The following is a 21779-nucleotide window of genomic DNA, read 5'->3' on the forward strand; positions in this document are numbered from 1 at the left end:
CATTAGGATAACAAAGGTTTTTTTCTCCAAATTATCAGCTCTGAAAGTCTGCATGGGTTATTAAAAAAAACTTTTAAATGAACCCTTTCTATGTCCCTTTTTATGTGCAAATGGTAGCTAATATCAAGAGAAGTCTGTGCCAACAGTGGGGAACATACAATGGAATTCATTTGTAAGACAGTGCTACAGAGGGCTGCAAAGAAGGTCCGGGAGCTCATTCTGTGCTTTCCAGAGAAATAACCCAATACTGCAATCCACGGTTAGAGAGTTTTCTTAATTTCCTTTTAAATGTGATCGATCCATTTCAACTATGTCACTGTAACAGTGAGTTAAATTAAAAGTGGAAAGAACAGATTATTGAACAAAACCTATTAGAAGATTATACATGAAAGTTCTAATTGAAATGGGGAGGAAGCCTTAAATAAGAGTAATGGAATCTTCAGGTAGATTTTTAAAGGAAAAGAGACTCAAATGTTAGAAATTAGAGATGGAATCAAATGGTTAAGTGCACAAGAACGACAGAATCAACCAAGTTCTACACCAAGCGTGGGGGAGAGAAGGGCTTTGGGAAAAATATATCAGTAATGAAGTACAAGAAATAAAATATTTATATTTTAATATTTACATATGATAGCTAAGATGGAGAAATGAAAAGAGAATGTGTACATAGAGATTAAATTCTGGTGTCTCCTGATGTTCACTGACGAGAACTATCTCCTTCAATGTTTACCCTTCGATCGATGAGTGAAATTAATTTCCACAAAAGAAAAGATAAGCAGTAGTCTTTTCAGAGCAAAATCACAGTAAATGGCAAAAGAGGAACACTGGAGAAAAGATAATGCACTCCAATAAGAATCAGTCACAAACCTGTGTGCACACTAAAATACAGACCTAAAACACACACTATCAGAGACAGAGGAAGACAGCGCCTCCGTTGTTCAGGCAGACACTCCTAACCCGCCAGCAAGCACTCTCCGCAGCCCTCCCCATCTTCACACTACGCCCCGTCCGTCATTTCTGGCTTCCACCAGGCCACAGCCTGTCTCCTCTCCCGTCCAACTACAATCCATTCTCCAAATAGCAGCCACAGGAACCTTCCTAAAGCACAGGGCAGATCTGTCACTGCCCGACTTAGACAGCAGTGGAGCCCCAGTACGACCGGAATAAACTCCAAGCCCGTGACGCCGGCCCGCAGGACCCCACCCCAGCTGCACTGCCTTCTCGGTGTTCTGCGGGCTCCTTCCCACTGCGGGGTGTGCACAGCTGCCCCATGGTCTCTCCTGGGGGTCCCTGCTCAATCACACCTTCCGAAGGCAGCCTTGAGTGTCTCATGTGACGCTGCACCTGCCCCATCCCTCCCTGGCTACACAGCATTCTGTTTTGTTTCTCAGGCTGTGCAGTCATTTTATTTATTGGTTTTTATTCCTTTTTCATTAAGTTCACAGTACAAAAACTTTGTCAGGTTTGTTCAATTTGTATTCCCAACAGCTACAAAATGCCTGGCATATGAAAACAAATATTTGTTGAATCAATAAAGACAAATCAAAGAAAAACTAAACAAACCTCTCAAAACTATGCAGGTAACAGACAAACCATGAGTAGAAATATTAAGTATAGGAAGGATTTAATAACAGTCAACATACCTGACCTCAATTACAGTTAGAGAGGTAGTTTTGACTTTCTAATACATATATAGATATATGGCATCCAAATACTGTCAGAATTTTTTAAAAAATTGGCATATGTAAAGGACAAAATGAAATCCCCAATTCTACCATCAGGAGGCCACGTTCTGACTATAATTCAATCAAACCAGAAACAAGCCAAACAAAATACCACTTACTGAAATGTTTATTAGAAATCTGCTAACCCCTTTTAGGGGCATCTTACTTTATCCTCCCAGCGATGTGTCAGCGCCAGCCCCTGACCTTGCCACGGTACCAAGCTACACAAGATGTTAACACGGGGAGGCTGGAAAGGGAGCGGGGACCTCCAGGGACATTTCTTTGCAACTTTCTGTGAATGTGTAATCATTTCAGACTAAAAGGCTAAAAGCAAAGTCTAAGAAACTTGTGAAATCAGTTACTGCTGAGCTCTGACCTATTTTATTAATCAAACAATAATTGTATATTAGAAAACGTCATTTTACACTAAAAGTTAGGGGCGGGGGAAGAAAATGTTTTCCTTAAATACTGACCACTGTCCAAGGACTATGGTGAATATTTTACACTATGGCGCTTAACCTTTGAAACAATCCTAATAGGGAGTTAGTTAGTTGAGTATTATCCTCTTTTCATAAATGGAGGGGCTAAGTTTTGAGGTTGTTAAGTTTATCCAAGGTCACACAGTTACTGTGTTAAGTGGCAGAACTGGGATTTAAGTCCTATTAGGAGCCAAATCCAACCTTCCTCTACATGACTGCCTACCATTTTCGCTTAAAATGATGACCAATATTCACAGCAACTAAACTTATCAGATGGGTCCCCTTAATCAAGACTCAAGGAACAGGACGGGGGTGCCCTCATGTACAACGCTGTCTCTGGTGAAATCATTTGTCCTAAACTCCTGGCACAGGCCCATAGGCCCCTCCCGGAAACTCCTGGGCCAAGTGTGTCCCAGAATTCCTCAGTGTGGATTTCAGGACAGTGACGTGGCACAGACACTGCACATCACACGAGCACCCAAGCAGGTCTGGGGGCACACACTGTTACTTCTGCAGCAAAAGGCAGGCGCACTCATACCAAGCATGACAAACTCAAAACACCCTCAAGCCAGTGCTAGTCATTCTGCCATCACAGGAGTTTACCAAAAACCTCTGGGCTTTCAAGATTTTAGGGTCCTGGAACTGCAGGAGAGGGATTAGAAACATGCACAGTGGTACACACAGGATGTGCACACTCCCACCCCAGCCCAACAAACAGGACTAATTTTCAAAGTCCTTAATTTAGAAATGGAACGCCATTTCTACACTAACACCTTCAAAGAGACTACCCCCTTCCTGGAAAATGTACCTGAATTCATCCTCCCACTAAGGGATGGCACATGGCACAAAAGACCTTGGTGACATGGTCGCTACCAACGAGGCAGGTTCCAGAAGCCTTTGCAGCCAATGGACGGCCAGCTCTTGGATTATTTGGTCGGATGTCACCAGCAGGACTGCACGGAGGGGAAAGTAATCAGGTGCCTGCAGGAGTGTTACCTGAGGCCCAGCACAGCTCTGCCAGCCAGGTGGACAGCAAAGCAGGGTGCAGAGCTGAGAGCCGCAGGGCTGGGTGACAGGCCAGCGCTCCCCCGTCCCGCTCTGGCCTCCCTGGGCCTCCGTCCCTCCAGGACTAGTACCGATGTGAGTTACAGAGAGTTGATTCCGTAAATGGAAAGGCAGTGTCTGGAACAGGGACGGCACCGACGTCAGCCTTATACGCTGACTGTCTTAGGTTCCTCGTAGTTACTGTGACTGTCACGGGAAACAGTGATGATGGAACTTTCTTCTCCAGTTCCTCATCTGTGTCCTACTTTTACCTTGACATTTCAGGCAAGGGTAAATAAGAAGGTGGGATTGAATTTATTCCCATGGAAAGAATCTACCAAGTACCTGACAGGCTGTGGAGCGTAAACAAGGTTCTACAATGAGGGGCCTCCCTCAGGCGTCTTCTCCTGTTGCACCAACATCTGAATCTACCCAAACGCAATCTACTCAAACAGCTAAGAGCTGCAGAAAGAAGAGCTGACGCTCCGACTGCATGTCCTTAAATGGAGGGTGACGACAGAATGAGAGAAAGGCGGACGCACCCTCTCAGACCAGCCTCCGGCGCACGCGTCTCCTGCCTCAGGAGGGGGCTTACTGAAGACCTGGGCCTGCTAGCTCATCACTTCCAGAAAGGATGGGACTGGACCTGGTGTTTGGAATCCAATGCTTGTCCCACAGAACCAACCAGCTCATTCATTTGGTCACATAAGGGAATTATTTTTGTTTTTCACAGCCTCTTTGGAACATTTCCAGGAAGTCACATTGCTTAAAATAATACTTTTCTTTTTATGTGTGGATAACTAGGTTTTTCCATCATGTCTTTGCTGTGGGTATTTGACAACTCAAAAACTCCTCTGGCCAAAAACCACTGGATTCATGCTCTCTTGTGACGGATTCTAGTACTTAGATAAACCATGTTTCTAGGTGCTGGTATTTTAAAAAATGAAATTTCGGTCCTTCCTATAGGTACTTCCTCAAGCTATTTTTAAAAACTGGAAGATTTAATTTAGGATAAATAATGTAAGGCAGAGTTCTAGAAAACACTATTATATTTATTCTCAGAATTAAGGATGCTATTTACATTTATGGTCCCTTTTCATACAGATCATAAAAGATAGAATCTCAGGAATAGCAGCTGTTTTAACTGATCTGTTCTTCATATAGAGACAATTCTGAATAATCTAAGATGATGTTTCCTTTTCTGCTTTGCTAACAGAAATCTGAGACAAATGTTCTTACTAGAAAGTTGGCCAGAATCAGAAAATAAATGCATCTGCTCACACATTTTACCCCGGTTATATGTATTTTCTCTTCATTTTCCAGCACCTTAAATTAATGACTAAAAAGTTCTACCTATTCTGGTACTTAAGATCTTTAAATCCATATTTTTTAAAAAGGGCAGCTTTAAAAATTCAATTTAAAAATTTTCAAAATTCCCATCAATTCCCATGTTTACAAAAACTTTCAGGCTAATGCATGATACGTAACCCCCAACCCTGAGTATAAATACACAAGTATCTTAACTATAAATCCATCTACTTTCTTTTAACCACTGAATTGCTTCTCTACAAGTTTCTACTTTTGACTGCTTTCCCATAAATGGACAAAACCAGGAAGGGACACATGCTCTGGAATCAAGAGACCAGGACTCCAGCGCCAGCCCCAGCACACACGCTAGTCATTTTAAGCAAATTCTAAAATGTTTCAGTTTCAAGACATTCATTTGAAAGAGTTAATATACAAAGATAAAAAATAATGCATGAACTCTACAGCTGAACCCATTGAAAAACAGGGTCATTCCTTCTGTAATAGAATAATGCTTCCTCTTGGAAAATATGAAACTCTCTGAGACCTATATAGGCTCACAGTACATTTTTCTACTAAGTTATATGCCAACAAATAAATATTTGTGCACTGAAAGACAGGCTAAAGGAACCACTCATTACTGACAAATCAATGAATTCGCTTAAATTCTTTTAGAAATATATTCCACATTATTAATTAAATAGTACTTTTCGTGGCATAAAGCCTAACAATCTAGCTATCATAGAAGTTTTTTCTTAGTGAAATGTGTTGTGATCTCGAAACTAATAGATTTTTGGCGTACGTTCCTAAATAATCTTGAAAATTTCAAAATGATTACAAAAAAATTCAGGCATTGTAATTTTTAAATTCCTATCACAGAATTGAAGATCAAGAAAGACGCAAGTAAGAGTGTAGGCACAGATCCATTCAGTTTAATTTAGTTCTCGTTTCCACGTGCATCATAAAGAGCCGTGCTTACCAGTGTCGTTGGCAGGCTCAGACGCGAGTGGGGCCGGAGCTGGTGTGTTCTTGGGCCTGGCAGCGCCCTGAGACGGACATGGCGGCGTGCTGTCTCCGTTCAGCACGCATGAGCAGCGTGAGCTCTGTGCTGAGGGGTTTGCACACACAGGGTCGCCGACTCCATTAGTGCCTTCAGCAGCCAGCCTTCAAGAGAAGAAGCCTCACTTCAGAGACTTAGAACAATTAAACAGCTTTGCACCAGAAATTTTCCTAAGAAATCATTACTGAGTTCTTGATACTCCAGCAAAATGACAGATACAGAGTAATGAACAAACATACGGCATGCTTTTATTATGCAAACATTTAAATTATTGTCAGTTCTAAGTGCATCCATACTGGCAGATAAAGCTATACAAAAAAATACAAAGATGCTAAATCAAAATGAATTCAGTCCGTCGAAAGAGTGTTCAAAGTGTACATTTTAAATATTTAAGCCTAAGAAGATCAATCTTTATTTTAAATACTCTGAAAGTATTTTTGAAATGCTCGTGAAACTTACAAAAATCAATTTAAAACTATTGCAATTTTATGGAATACTGGAAAAGTCTTCAAATGTTGATGGTAAATTATTATTACTAGGCATTAAAATTATGAGTGCATGATGAGCAAAGGCTAAGTATTACACCATCGATTTAGAAGAATTTATAGTGTGTAACTTAACTACAAATAAGAAGTACAAAGGCAAACACTTTAACTCTTCTTGGTAGTGGCTAGGGAGCTGGGTGATGTTGTGTGAGTGACCAGGAGAGCTTTCCTCACACCCAGGCTGCATGGCCCCTCCTGCCTACAATCCACTGTACTTGGAATAAGATCTAGAATGCTTACCACAGTCAACAAAGCTTTTTCAAACTCGGCCCCTAACCCTGCCAATTTCTCTGATCTCGTTCTTCACACTCCCTGTGCTCACGTCACAGCAGATATACTGTATCGATTGTACTAAATAGAAAAACATGCTGAAAAGCCTTCAGATGTTTATGACAAATTTTTATATATGAGGCAGTAAAATTATGACTATGCAATTACCCCAAAGTTACCTGTTATATTCTGGAGTTAGAGGAATTTGTAGAGCATAAATTAACCACAAAGAAATTTAGGTTCTTTGCACTTAGGACGGCCTCTGCCTGAGTACTCTTCCCTCAGAACTCTGCACAAATGGTTCAGTTTCGGCTTTTTCGCGTTAGCTCGAATGGCACTTCCTCCGAGATGATTTCCAGGCATCTCTCTTTAAAACAGGCTTCCTTCCATTCCTGTCACTTGTCCTGTTTCAACGTCCCAGTTCTCATCGCTGTCTCCCACCAACTAACTCATATTCTCCCTGTGCACTATCCACCCTGATCCCACCAGCATGGAAACCTCATGGGAACAGGGCTGGGACAAGTGTCTGGCTCCAAACACTCAGCAAGTATCTGATGAGTAAACGACGAGGGCCACGCTCCTCTCCCCTTGTCACCCGTACTTTTAGAATCAGATGTGTTGAGGAAGTTTGGGCAGGTCAAGCCTGCAAACAGCTCCCAAGTGATTCTGATTTGTACATCCCTCCCCAGCCACGCAGTGAGCAGGCCAGGTTAGAGAGCCCCAGTGAAGTTCTCATGGGCTGCAGAAGGAATCTTCCTGCAAAATGTGTTACTGTGCAATGCAGTAACATTAGCTTTCAGACTGGTAGTGATGCAAGCACGCGCCTCTAGCCTTCTAAAATAGACACGCAAATACACTACATCATTTTAATGAACCTAATTGCTGTACCCTTTCAGTCCTTAAGTTTCTCAGTGTAAATTATAATACGGACGCTGGATATATTTATTTAAGCCAAATATATATTCAGAAGACATCCTTGCCTGTTTAGGTGCTCTGCGAGAATCACTCAATGGCAATTAAGGAGGAGTGACATTAGTGACTGCAGATTAATAAGGTCACATACTAGCACGCTCCTTCAAATGCACCAAGTCAGTTTTACAGCAACATATGTTCATAATTTCACGTGTTCATTCCATTGCACCTCATCTAGTATATGCTTTTATTCCAACTTAAATGATTCTAAACAGAAAGCCTCTATTAATTCTCATCAGAGTGCACGCGAGGGAGTGTCTGACACGGCAGGATGGTTTCCGAGGGAAGACACATCTGTGCAGCATTTATCACCAGTGATCTCAGGAAGCCGCCAGCTCACACAGCAGTAAGATGCCCATTTCGCACGCAATCTGACTCTCTGTACTGACAAACTGGGCCCACTCAGGTTTTAAAAAGCCCATTTCCAACAAGAAAAAAAGAAGTGCTGCCACAGGCCACATGGATGAACCTTACGCTCAGTTAAAGAAGCCAGTCACGAAAGGTCAGAGTGTGTGATGCCGTTCATGTGAAATGGCCAGAACAGGCACATGTACTGCGACAGACGTAGCTCAGTGGGCAGCAGGAGCTGGAGGCGAGGCGGGGGACGAGCCTGCTCATGAGCGCACGCGGGAGGGGAGGTTACACAACTGTGTGATGACACTCAGACCTGACGTGGGCACCTCGGGAAGGTGAATTTTATGTACGTGGATTAGAGCTCAACAGAGCTGTTATGTTTTTAAAAACGACTTTCTCAGGAACTCAGTCGAATGACGTTTTAAATTCTATGGCGAACTCTAGGAAAAGGTTAAAGTTAAAACCTGTGCATGTGGGAAATGTCCCATGACGTGCACAAACACTCCACCACGGCGTCCTACCTGGTCGTCGTCCTGGCAGAGGGCTCTGCATTCTCATGTAAGGCATCCCCATTTTGCTGTATTTCTACTGAACAACAAGAGAGAAAGACAATGGGTTTTTATGCACTTCCTGAGGCTTTCCCTTCCAACTTAAACAACCCAGCGATCAGCTTACTGGTTGGAGGTGAGCTGCAGTTCGTCAGGCTTTCCAGCTCAATGGCCAGTCCATCCAGTACGACAGTCAGCTCTCCAGTTTGCACGACACCATTCTTATTTTCCAAGGACAGTTTTAACTGTTCTTTCACTCTTTCCACTGGAAAAGAAAAATCCTAATTGAAAAGCGTTGGCCACATACAGAAATGTTTCAGAATTAGACTACAGATGCGGGATGACTGTAACCCAGTACTTCCTGGCTGCGTGTGGAGGAAGGATCAGCGTTTTTCTCAGGCCCCCTGCAGGGGGGCTCCCTTCCCCGCCGTCCTCACCCCCACTGCACGCGCTCAGTTTCCTCTTGAGTTGCTCCTCTGTACAGTATAAACCTCAGAGAACATAGAAATGCATCCAGATGACAGACTCAGCAAGTGCCCAACCCTGGACTTCAGCCCAGGCGACCGTGTATGACCTGGGGTTACAGCAAAATGTTTGCGTGACAGTCAGACGGTCTGCTTACTGATTCGGCCCTGCTACTTGTAGCTGCACTTTGAGTGAGTGGTCCAACTACTTTCAGCCTCCGTCTCCGAACACAAAATGCAGATAACAAGAGCATCACATGCAAGGGCCTGTCATCAGGTCCAAATGCAACACCACACACGACGCTCTCAGCCCCCACCTGACACAGTAAGTGCTCCCCGGCTAAGTACTATGACAACAGGTTTCTTTCTTCTTCATGTAAGGCCAGACGTTCTCTTCCTATTATCAGGATATCTAGCTCTTACCTCAACTCAAGATCATTTCGCTTCAACTTCGTCCATCCCACAGATTACATAGTAAAGTTATTAGCAGTCCTGTGTTATTCAACTGAGGCCAATCACTTCCATCTGCTCTTCCCTGGCTTCCTGTGCCTTTTGAAATGATAGTTCACTTTACTTCTGAGATAAACTCCGTGACTTTTGTCTTGGGTTTTGTTCTGTTTGCGTGTTTCATTTACCAAAGGTCCAGCATAAACACTGACTAATTATCCAGGTACAAAAAAAATAAGACCATAAACCCCACTTCTACTCCACATCACAAAACAATTAGAGAAACTAGGGGCAGGACAAAAGACACACACATCACACACACACACACACACACACACACACACACTCACACACACTCGCACACACACACACTCGCGCATACACACACACACACACACACACACACACACACACACACACACACAGTACAAAAGCATGAATTTCAGATTTATCTCGATCCTAGTAACACACACCTGGAGAAAACTATATTGACCCCTATTCTGTCATTCTTGTCATTTCTTTCCACTCAAAGTATCTGGAATTTGAAGATTTAGCTCTTGTTCCTAAAATATTTAGCTGCTTGAGTAGATTCTTAAAGAATAGCCTTTTACAATCTCTTTAGTGTAGGTTTCCTGCTGGTAAATTCTCTCATTCTTTAATCTGTAAATGTTTGTATTCTCATCCTCGAAAAATGTGTTAGGCATGCACTTTTATATTGATAATGACCTTCGCTCAACTCTTTGACGATATTTTTCTAGTATCCTCTCCTATCATGGCTAATTCGACAATTCTAATTTATAAATTTTTGCAAGTGCCCTGTTTTTATGTCTAGCTGCTTTTTTGTCTTTGGTGCTATGCATTCCACTCTGATGTGTCTAGGCATGACTTTCTCTTTAGCATCTTGCTTGGGATATTATGGCTCTGCAGGTTCCTATTTTTCATGGTGTTCAAAAACCTACCGCCATTATCTCCTCTACTCTACCCTCCATTCCAAGGGTCAGCAAACCATGGGCCACAGGTCAAATTTGACCCCCTGCCTGTTTTGTAAGTAAGGTTTTATTTGAACACAGCCACGCTCGCTCATTTGCATGTTTTCTATGGCTGCTTTCCTGCGCCATGGCAGAGCTGAACGGGTGCAACGAAGACTATGCGGCTGCAAAGCCGACATATTTACAGAACAGGTCTGCCAGCCCTGCTTACGGAGGCTGGCTCCGGTACTCTGTAGCCTTTGATGGCCAGTTCCTTCTCGGATATTCAGCTAAGGGCAATCTTTGGGCTTGAGTACAGTCAGGGTCTGTTTCTAATTCTGCCAGTGGCTGGAGAGCACGTTTAAGTTTATGTTGAAAGATAATGATAGTTAGAAAAAGTTACACTGCGACAGCATTTAGACAAAAAGAATGAGTTCACGATAGAGCCTGCATCATGGTCAAGACAAAAGAGGGGGTGGAGGGAGGATCTGCTAGATAAACAGAACACAAGATGAAAGTGGGCCAAATTCATCCATGATAAGAAAAATTCATACTATGAAAAACTGGGTAGCAACAGGGGGAAATTCACTTAGATGCACGTTTTATACCCTTCTCCGTAATAATTCCATGTACATTAAAGAATTAAATACAAAAACACACTAAGCCAATGCATAGTTATTGACAACAAGTAGAAGGCTAGCTGGACAGACACTCGGAGAACTAAGCCAGAGCAGGAAATGAGAGAAACTAAGTGAAGACTATAAGGAGTTGGACTTGATGTTCTAGCCAAGTGTTTTTCAAACTGGTTTGAGACCCAGGGTTCCACAGAAACGAGTTCCGGAACTGCTGGGGTACCCAGAGTCAGGGCCGGTGAGCGTGTGCGCGCATGTACTTGTGTGGTCCAATACCGCTGTGTTTACATACAGTAAGATTCCACTGTAAGGTTTCATTTGAATTTTTTTAAACTTTTGGCTGTTGATCATGGAAAGCACTGAAAAACACAGATGAATAAAATAGTCTCCACTTCGAAGCTGCTTGCTAATTCCATCACGTTTGTGATTTAGTTTACATAAATGCCAACTCAAATTCCTGCGATAACATTCCCCACACGACCACACCAATTCCCTGCATCCCTAAAATTACCCGAGACTATCAAGGCCCACACAAATTTCCTGGTTCCAGGTACCTCCTCCATACTGTAATGTGCCTCCAAGGGCTTTATTCTGTCTGCCATTCGTACCAGACTTCTTCGCGTCTTGCCAGAAACCATGCAGGACTTCTCAGGCCTGCAGATCCAAGGCTCCCTAAAGGCAGCCCTGCTCTCAGCGGCCTTCTCTGCTTTAGGGCCACAAGCCCTAGCATCTCAGTCTACTTCCTCCCGGCACTCCTCTCCCACGCCCTCCCTCACACACAGGAGCCGGACTCAGCACACCGCAGAACACACCCCCACCGCCCACCGCCCGGAGCCCTCTCTCCATGGAGACAGATTCTGTGCCCTTAAGGGGACGGTCAAACACTTTCTGGATACAGCTGTCCTCAGCAACATCACACCTTCTCACTGATAACCTTTCCCCTAGACCCGTGAGTGAATTCTAATTGGATGGTAGGACAGGAAATGTTTTTGTACTGAGTATCTTTATTATCACTAGGTTGTCATGTTTTTGTTGGGTTAGTGTTTGGTTCATAAGTAGTGTTTGTTGGTTTGCTTTTTAGAAATGAATCCCACAACACTCCAAAATTTAACTAGAGCTCATTCAACTGATAACTAACACCCAAGTCAAGTGCTAAGCCAAGAGGCTGAATAAAGGCAGCCAAGAATTTGATCAATCATCAGTGTATTTTTAAATGCTACAAGGCTGTCTAGAGTCGTATCAGTTTTCTATTACTTCTAATCAAAACTGAGCACCTAAGAATCAGAAAACTTATGTTCCGGTTGTAACAGCAAGTACCTGTGTTCTTGAGCAAATCATGAGGGCCTGTGGTCACGCTCTAAGTCTGTAGGATGGAGAACGGCCACCTGCTGTAAATAGTATTTCCTGTCGCAAGCAACACCAGCCATAGGCAATACCCGAAGCTCTCCATTACAAATACAAAAACTAGCATTTTTGCTTTGGGGCTTCAGGATACTTTCAAAGCATTTAAAATAAACTTTTAAAGAAACAAAGGGTAGAACAAAAACTTACACTTTCTGTTGTGTTTTAACAAAGCTTGTTTCAAATCTATTGTTGCTCTTCCTAATAAAGCATCTGCTTTTAAAGTATGATGGCTCCAAACTCGGAATTCCAGTGTGGTCTGTGGGGTCACATTTCTGTAAGGGTAAATTACAACAAAAATATAGGAGGATATACCATTATTCTACGCAATAATTCCTATTAAATTATTTACTTCAATCATTTTTCAAAAGCCATGATTCAGTTTATTTGAGGAAAAAATATTGTATGAAACAGTAAACTACCTGAATTATAAAAACAGTATTTGCCTTCAAGCACATTAGGATTTCACTAGCTAGATAAGAATTTTTATAATTGGTGAACCAAAACACCAGTAATACCTCAAGAGTCTGAGACTTCACAATAATTATTTCTATTTGAACATATTTCTATAGATTTTAGACAATTGATGGCACTGGTTAAAACACAAATTTATAACCCTGTAGTGCAGAATGCCAAAATTAAGAATAATTGACTTTATGCCCTATATTTTTACCACAGTAAGAGAAAATATGAGTACATGGAAATAATGTACTTTATAAAGCAAAAGCAATGACCATTGATGCCCCCTCTGTAAAGAAAATGAAATTAACCCCCAATGTTTATATACTTTAAAGGCTTCTTCATATGAAAAACAAGTCATCACTTTGAAGTCACCCTACAAAATAATAATTTAAAAAATCCCAAGGCGCACATGCCCCTTTGAAGCTTCTCCACTCTTTTGTACAAGGTACTTACACGGTTAGCTGTTCATCCCACTTGGGATTAGAGGAGCTATTGGATTTTGCTGTTTTCTTAATTTCTCCATCCACAGCTACTTCTGTATATATTGCTGTTCCAAACCAGTTCTTTTTTCTTTTTAGTTTGGCACTAGAAACTAACAGAAACATGATAATCACTAGTGAATATATGTAGCCAGAAAGCAGTATTTTGTGCTAATACATCAATAAAAATGGAGCTGTGCCTCTTGTGCAACCAAACTCTTTTAATTGACAGAATGAAAACAATAGAACAAGAGTATGATAACGTCTGAGAACCATTTGAGTTTTGACAGTGGTTTGAACTATAATTCACATACCATATAGTTCACTCATTTACACTATATAATTCAATGGTGGCTGTGCCACCACAACTACGATCAATTTTAAAAACTAGGCATCTCCCCAAAAAGACACCCCATACCATTAAGCAGCCACCCTCCTGTTTTCTCCCAAGCCCCCTCCCCGAAGCCCCAGGTAACTACAGCTGACCCCCGAACAATACAGGTCTACAGAGGTCCACTTATACGCAGATTTTTTTCAATAAATACACACAATACTGTAAATGTATTTTCTCTTCCTTATGGCTTTCTTAATAATATTTTCTTTTCTCTAGATTACTTTAAGAATAGAGTATATAACACACATACATACAGAATATGTTAATCGGCTGTTTTCAGTAAGGTTCCAGTCAGCAGTAGGCTATCCGTAGTTAAGTTTTGGGGGGGTCAGAAGTTATCCTCGGGGGGTCAGCACCTCTAACCCCCACACTGTTACAGGATCAACTGTAAACCTCCTTCCTTTCTCTTTAGATTTGCCTACTCGGGATATTTCACGTGGCTTTTTTGTGACTGGCTTTTGTCACTTAGCACGCTGTAAGGTTCACGCAGGTGGTAGCATGTGCCAGAACTTCATTCCTTTTGCTGACAAATAGCATTCCACTGTGTGGACACACCACTTTTTACTTCTCCATTCACCAGCTGATAGACATTCGGATTGTCTCACTTTCTGGCAATTGTATATAATCCCGCTAAGAATGTTGGTACACACTTTGGTGTGAACATGACTTTTTAGATTTAACACCCAAGGCCCGATCCATGAAAGAAATAATTGATAAGCAGGACTTCATCAAAATCAAAAATTTCTGCTCCATGAAGGATGTCAAGAGAATAAGAAAAAAAGCCACAGAATGGAGAAAATATTTACAAAAGATACATCTGACAAAGTATTGTACTCTAAAATATATTTAAAACTCAACAAGAAAACAAACAACCCGATTAAAAAGCAAGCCAAAGACCTTCACAGACACCTCACCAAAGATATACAGATGGCAAATAAGCATATGAAAAAATGTTCCATGTCACATGCCATCAGGGAAATGCAAACTAAAACAATAATTAGATCCACTGCGCACCTATCAGAAAGGACAAAATCCAGACCCCTGACAACAGCAAACACGGGCGAGGACGTGGAGCCACAGGAACTCTCAATCACTGCTGGCGGGAATGCACAACGGTACAGCCACCTTAGAGGACAGTTTGGTGGTTTCTTACAAACTAAACATACTTCCACCATGTGATCCAATAAGTGTGCTCCTTGGTATTTACCCAAAGGAGTTGGAAACTTATGTCCACACAAACCCTGCACATGGATGTTTATCACAGTTTATTCATAATCACCAGAACTTGGCAGCAAGCAAGATGTCCTTCACAAGGTGATGGATAAATAAACTGGGCTCCATCCAGGCAGTGGCATGTCATTCAGCACTAAAAAGAAATGAGCTGTCGAGCCATGACAAAACACAGAGGAAACTTAGATGCATATGACTAAGCAAGAGAAGCCAATCTGAAAAGTCTGTACACTGCATGCTTCCAACTCTGTGACATCCTGGAAAAGGCAGAATTGTGGAGACAGCGACAGACAGATGTTTGTCAGGGATTGGGGGTTGGGGGGCGACTGAACAGGAGCAGCACAAAGGATGTTTGGGCAGTGAGATGACTCTGTGTGACGCCATAATGGTGGATCCATGTCATTACACATCTGTCCAAACCCACAGAACGTACGACACCAAGAGTGACCCCAGTGGAAACTGTGGACTCTGGGGGATGATGGCGTGTCCGTGTAGTGTTATTATTGTAAGAAATGTACCACTGGTGGGGGGTGATGATAATGGGGAGACAGTGCGTGGGTGGGGGCAGGGGTGCTTGGGGATCTCTGTACCCTCCTCTCAGTTTTGCTGTGAACCTAAAACTGCTCTAAAAAAATTAAATCTTAAAAAAAAAAAAAGGAAAGGAAAAGCACTGGGTTGGACACATCCGGGTTCATATCTTAGCTCTGCCACTTACTAGCCACCTAACCTTAAGTAAGTCAATGAACCTCTCTGATCTTCGATTTCCTCAGCTGAAAAACCAAGGACCAATAGCACCTGATGTTAGGACGGGTGAGGAAGGCGTGACAAGCAAAGCTGCCATCAGCGAATGCTGACACCCGCAGGGTGACTATTACTGACTGCACAGTGTCACCTCTCCTGAGTAACTGCAGACACATTCAAAATACACCCACTGAGTACCTTTAACTGGCAAAGTCATCAAAAATACCAGATGCTGGCAAGGCAAGGACAGCGATTTTTTTTTAATTTAATTTTTAATCTCACAAGGATTTTACAGTAGGCTGACCAAAACTCTGCATGATTTTAAATAACCAAAACATAACATGAATTCAAATAAGAAGTTTAATTAGTGGGATACATAGATTTTATTTTTCCATTAATGAGTTTCCTTTCACGGTATACACAGAATGTCCTCTATGTAAGATTATATAAATATTAAAAATCGATCAGAAAAAGAGAGTCGTGTGTGTGTGCATAGAGAGAGAATTTAATTTAAAAATCTCAATCACAATATTCCCCCCCATCCAAAACTCTAGTAATAAATGTAGGAAATGTATAGGATACCCTAAGGATTACTATGCAACTTTACTGATGGGCAGAAGACTTGAAGGAAATGACGTAATATATTCCTGGAGTTGGAAGTTTTAGCACTGAATGATTTCAGTTACCTCCAATTTAATACATTATTTTTAAATGATCAAAATGGAAACATTAATAGTCGTTCTGAAACAGGTTTTTTTGAAAGCGGTGACAGAGGAAAAGGGAGAGGGACTCTATAATCTAAATGAAAGGTAAAGAAAATTAGCGAATAGTGAAGGCAAGTTTTAAAATGCAAAGTAATAGGGCAGGGAGATATTTTTCCCAATATATATTTTTAAAGTACTATAAAATAAAATAATTAAAACAGTTTTTCCCGTGATATGAGAGCAGAGGTGAAAAGAACAGAAATAAGATATCAGAGTATGATAATGGTGGCATTCCAAATCAACGAGAAGATAGATTATTCCATAAATGTTGAAGCATTTGAAAGAATAAAGCTAAATCCATAATTCACAACACTCATGAAAAAAGTACATATGATTAAAATTTTTCAAAAGTGAAACTATTAAGGTAAAAACACAACAGCTAATAATTTAAATGTGAATACAACAGCCCATTAGTTTTTCAATCTCAAGTCTTATTTTTTTATACATCTTGTACGTTGTTTCTGACCCTTTTCTATAGAAAGCCTGAAATCTAAAATATTGAGGAGTATTCACTTCTGTGTGCTCTTATGCACATGTGCACACCACACTCGGGTACAAATTCACGCACGTGTGCACACTGCACTCGGGTACAAACTCACGGACGTGTGCACACCGCACTCGGGTACAAACATGTGCACACCATACTCGGGTACAAACTCACGCACATGTGCACACACTTGGGTACAAACTCACACACATGTGCACACACTTGAGTACAAACTCACGCACATGTGCACACCGCACTGCGGTACAAACTCACGCACCTCTTCTTTCCCGACCCAACTCCCACCCTCCTGAGGCAAATCTTCTATGTAGTGTTCCAGGCACAGCCGCACACACCAGGCTGTACGTCCATGTGGCAGCTCATTCCACACTATGCCACACCTGGCTCTTTCGCTTACCGATCCTGTCTGAGAACTTGGCTCCTACAGGCGGGCGTGCAGATTCATTTCTTTCATTTCACTTTATTTCACTATCCACCTAGAATTCCACCGTCAGTCTTTTGCTATACAAACTAACTCTCTCTCCACACACATATATAACATATAAAATATATATAATGTATATTATAATCTTTCTATATATGTACATATTTATATATAATACATAATAAAAATTCTATATACAGAGGGTGCCCAAAAAACTGTATACACATTTTCAGAAAGGAAAACTGTATTAAAATTGTAATACTCAATATATTCCAATAACAAAAAATGAATCCAAGTCACGTTTGACTCCTGCAATTACAAGAGGTGCTCAAAGTGGTTCCCATCGGCGTCCAGACACTTTTGCTTACAGCCAGCTACTGCTTGAGCAACGTTCACCAGTGTCCACTTGTATACTTTTTTTGGCACCCCCGGTATACATTACTTCTAGGAAATTATCTTGCAGATATTTATATTGTTATATAAATAACATAAATATAAACAATAATTATACAAACGATATAGTTTATCATTTTATAAGTGATATTAATACTTCATCAATTATAAGCTGTTTATAGTTATATAAAAATATAAATATCTGTTATAGGACTATAACAGAAAAAAATAAATTTCTAGAAGTGAAACTGAGAGCTTAAGGACCACTCTCCTTGAATCACGTATTCCAAGCATCAAGAACGCATGATCGGAGGCCCCTCACCATGGCCCTTCCATGCCTTTGCAAACGCTGTCCCCTCGCCCTCAATGCTCTCTGCTGCCAACCTCATTTGAGATGAAAGCGAGTCCTCCTGCAGGAGTTAAAGTGTCCCCCTCTGAGTCCTCTGTGAGTCCACGGGCCCCCTCCAATCCCAAGCACACCTGCGATACCTGAGTCCCCATGTACCCAGTTAATGACGACCGTGCATAGGAACTGTCCACACAAAACGAACCTGTTTCACCACTGTAACTTCCGGGGGACCTAGGGCGTTGTGTTTTCATATACGTGTATGTCATTCCACTTAACAAATACTGGCCCACTGACTGAATGGATGGCTAAACGGATAAAAGGCCTTCAGCCTCCTTCCCCATTCTAATAAACAGTTAAGGACCAACTCATTGATGCTTATTGCAATATCCAAATTCGCCCACCATCAACGAGGATGTACCTTCTCTACATCAAGCACAGGTTCTATACATATTTACTGAATAAGTAAAATACTTTTAGAGGGTGTCTATCTTTCAGGCCTATTGCAACAAATACACTACAGTATGAATCTACAAGAAAAAATACTTATGCAATAAATCTGCTGAATTAGAAGTAAAAGAAAGTTTCATCTGGGAATCATGATTTTACTTATAAAAATAACTTACCAGTTACCTGTAACTGTAACCTTCCACTGTGGTTATTACTCGTATCAGACCTTGGTGAAGCAGTGGCCATGTCCCAAAATTCAACTTAAACCTATAAAAAATTGAATTAAGTCATGTGTTAGACGAGAGATTATAACTTTCAGTATGATTAAAACTAGCTGAATCAATTAAGAAACCACACCTAATACAGTATTTTTCAACCCATCACATGTTGGTATATGCACACTTGTACTCCATTTAAAACTCAGACGTAATCCTCTGAGCACAAGAATATGGCCAATAAACCGTGACTGGGTCAATCTGAGCAAAGACACTAGGGTCACATGATGATTTATCAATAAAATAAACATACACATAATTGTAACCTGTTTTCTTACATATTATAATATGTACGTGTTATCTGAACCACCTGAGTTCTCCCCTTACCCTTTAATATTTAGTGTGTATTTCCTAAGAATGAAAATATTCTCTTAAATAACCACAATACAATGACCAAATTCAGGAATTTAACTAGTGTAGATGTTACTATTATCCAATACACATTCTATAATTTCATCAACTGTCCCAATAATGCCCTGTGTCATAGTTTTCCAACATAGTACCTAGTTCAGGTCTATCTCCCGCATCAGTCGGCATGTCCCTAGTAAGCCTTTCATGCTTCTTTTTATTTTTTTTTTCAAGTTCTGCTTCACTCCTCCACCCCAATTTCTACTTTTTAAATAAACTACAAGGCAGAGCTACTTCAGTTTTCTTCTGCATGACAAATACTTTAAGGCTAAACTATCCACCATTAACTTACTAAACATAGAGCAGAACATTCTGGGCAAGATTGAGAAATATTAATGAATACTGATGTCTAGCCTGATTTGCCCTGTCTGTAGTCTTTTCTAGGCTCCACCGGAGTCTTCTCTAACTTAAGGAGTCCAGCGCTCTAAAATCATTCTACTTTCTTCACTTATAGTTGCAAACGCTATGTATCTGTGTGTGCCTGTGTGTATTTGTGTAAAAAGACAAGATAAACTGCTCACTATGAGTATCCAATTCTAATTAACATATAGTCACATGTTCTGAAACGTCATTCAGGCAGATGAGAAAAAGGGCTCAAGGACTGCATCTACCCGCAGCTGTCATGTTTATATCAGTTGTCATGTTTATATGAGAAAACAATGGAAAATGTGGGTTTGCAGTTTCTAGCAGTCTGGTTTGTAGATATTTTGAAAGGTCTTCCTGCTTTAATGCAAACAGATCCTGGATAAATTAAAACCAATGTACTTTTCAAACACTGTTATGTTCTCAAGAAGTATGAAATTATCAAGTCGGCTCTCACTCCATATAATGGTAGCCAAAAAAAAACAAACACCCACTTCTAAAAAGTTTGTTGAAGTAACAGAGGGAATGGTGAGTAGTAAGCAAAACAATTCTGTTTAATTAGAGCACTGCCCTAGATGTGCAGACAGACAGAGGCACTGGGGCCTGGAGACACAGGGGAGGGAGCTGAGACCCTGCCCCCTCCCGGGAGCAAGGGCCCAACCCTAGGAACCTCTGCTCACAGCAGGACTATATGCACAGGTTCTCAGGAAGACACCCCACAGAAGCCACTGGGGTTACCAGGACGAAGAGGAGCCAACATGAGCCTAAATTTGAAAAAATCAAACTTACAGAGAATAACCCACCATAAGTGAGTCAGCAGAAACAAAAAAATACTAGTTTCCAACCCTCCAAGGACTTTATATATTATGATTACCAAATATAAACTTCTAAAAATTAGTTTCAGCAAAAAAAGATAAAATAAAACATGGTCAAGCAATAAGAGGCTACGAAAATGGAACTGCATTATTTGAAAAAGAACCCACTAGAATTTAAACTGTTTATTATAGAATAGTTTCAGATTTACAGAAGAGTTGTGAAAATAGTAGAGATCTCACATGCCCCAGACCTAGTTTCTCCTATTAGTACATCTTACAGTAGTATGTGACATTTGTCATAATTAATGAACCAATATCAATATTGGAAATTTCTCTAAAAATGCTAGGAATTGAATAACAAAAATGCCATATATGAAAATCTGTGGGATACATTAAGTTAGAGGCACATCTATAGCCTCACCGACTTATACCAGGAAAAGAAGAAAGGTTGAGAACTAATGAGTTAACAAGACAATCTGTTGTGTTAAAATGAATAACAGAGTAAAACCAAAGGAAGTAGGGAAACTAATGAAGTAAAAGGAAAAGGTAACAGAGAGGATCAATAGGTCAGAGTTTTTAGAAACACTAACACCACAACTGCTGGTGAGACTGATGAAGCGTAAATGCAACAGACAGACCAGTGCATGTCAGGCCGCACTGATGTGACAGACGCAGCGATGCAGAGCTCTGGGAAAGGAGGGACCATCATATGGTCCTGAAATTATCTATCGTGCATGGAAAACACGAAACTGTCCCTACCGCACATCACATACAAAATCAACTCAAGGTGGACTGGGGATGTAAGTACGAAAGGCCAACTTTAAAACTTTTAGAAGAAATTACAGCAGAAAATTATTGTTTCGTGTCTTCCTAGAACAGAAGGATTTCTTAAACATACATACTAACCAAAAAAGAAAAGAGTGAATGTTTTGACTATGTGAAAGCCGAGAACTTGTCACAAAACATCATAAGGAAAACCAAAAGGCAAACACAAACTGGGAGATATTTATAAAACACGAAACTAATTATAGAGTAATACTTAAACTATATAAGAACTACAGAAAATAAGGCAACACAGTAGGCAAATGGGCAAAAACCCAAACAGGAACTTTACAGACAAGGAAATCTGTAAGGCCGATAATTACATGAAAAGACAGAATCTCATGCTTCATCAGAGAAATAGAAGTTAAGACCACATGAGATGAGATGACATTTTCAACTCACTGGAAGTTTTGACAGTACCAAATAATGGCCAAACAGTGGTGGCTCTTGGACACTGGTACTAGGTGTTTCCATTGGTAAAATCTTGATGGTAGGTGTCAAGATTGTTGAAAACAATGCGGCATTATCATGCAAAGTGAACACTTGCTTATCCTTCAATGAGCAATTCTAGATATAGACTATAAAAATTTTCTATTTATGTGCCAAGTATAAGCATTCCTCATAAACAGAAACACGAACAATACTGCAAGGGCCACGGATAGAAAGCCATTCAATGCCCTCATATAACGGCTAAC

The 21779-nt window shown here is 40.9% G+C and overlaps 1 protein-coding gene across 10 annotated transcripts in view; it reads right to left on the minus strand.

The window, feature by feature from the left end:
• The window catches only part of WWP1 (WW domain containing E3 ubiquitin protein ligase 1), a 77814-nt gene that overhangs the window by 35233 nt on the left and 20802 nt on the right, over positions 1-21779 (minus strand). For 7 of the 10 annotated variants that reach the window (XM_074319039.2, XM_074319038.2, XM_074319036.2 and 4 more), the window contains 6 exons: positions 18578-18668; positions 13129-13267; positions 12364-12488; positions 8429-8566; positions 8275-8341; positions 5532-5716 (listed from right to left, as the gene is read on the minus strand). In XM_074319039.2, the coding sequence (XP_074175140.2) occupies positions 5532-5716; positions 8275-8341; positions 8429-8566; positions 12364-12488; positions 13129-13267; positions 18578-18647 (724 nt within the window). In that variant the 5' untranslated portion in view covers positions 18648-18668. The remainder of the gene's footprint in view (positions 1-5531; positions 5717-8274; positions 8342-8428; positions 8567-12363; positions 12489-13128; positions 13268-18577; positions 18669-21779) is intronic. The other 3 variants (XM_074319040.2, XM_019726258.3, XM_074319041.2) reach the window with 1 other exon arrangement.

Source organism: Rhinolophus sinicus, chromosome 7 (assembly GCF_057876585.1).
Source record: "Rhinolophus sinicus isolate RSI-liver-muscle chromosome 7, RSI-T2T, whole genome shotgun sequence".
In the NCBI taxonomy this organism is placed as follows: Eukaryota; Metazoa; Chordata; class Mammalia; order Chiroptera; family Rhinolophidae; genus Rhinolophus; species Rhinolophus sinicus.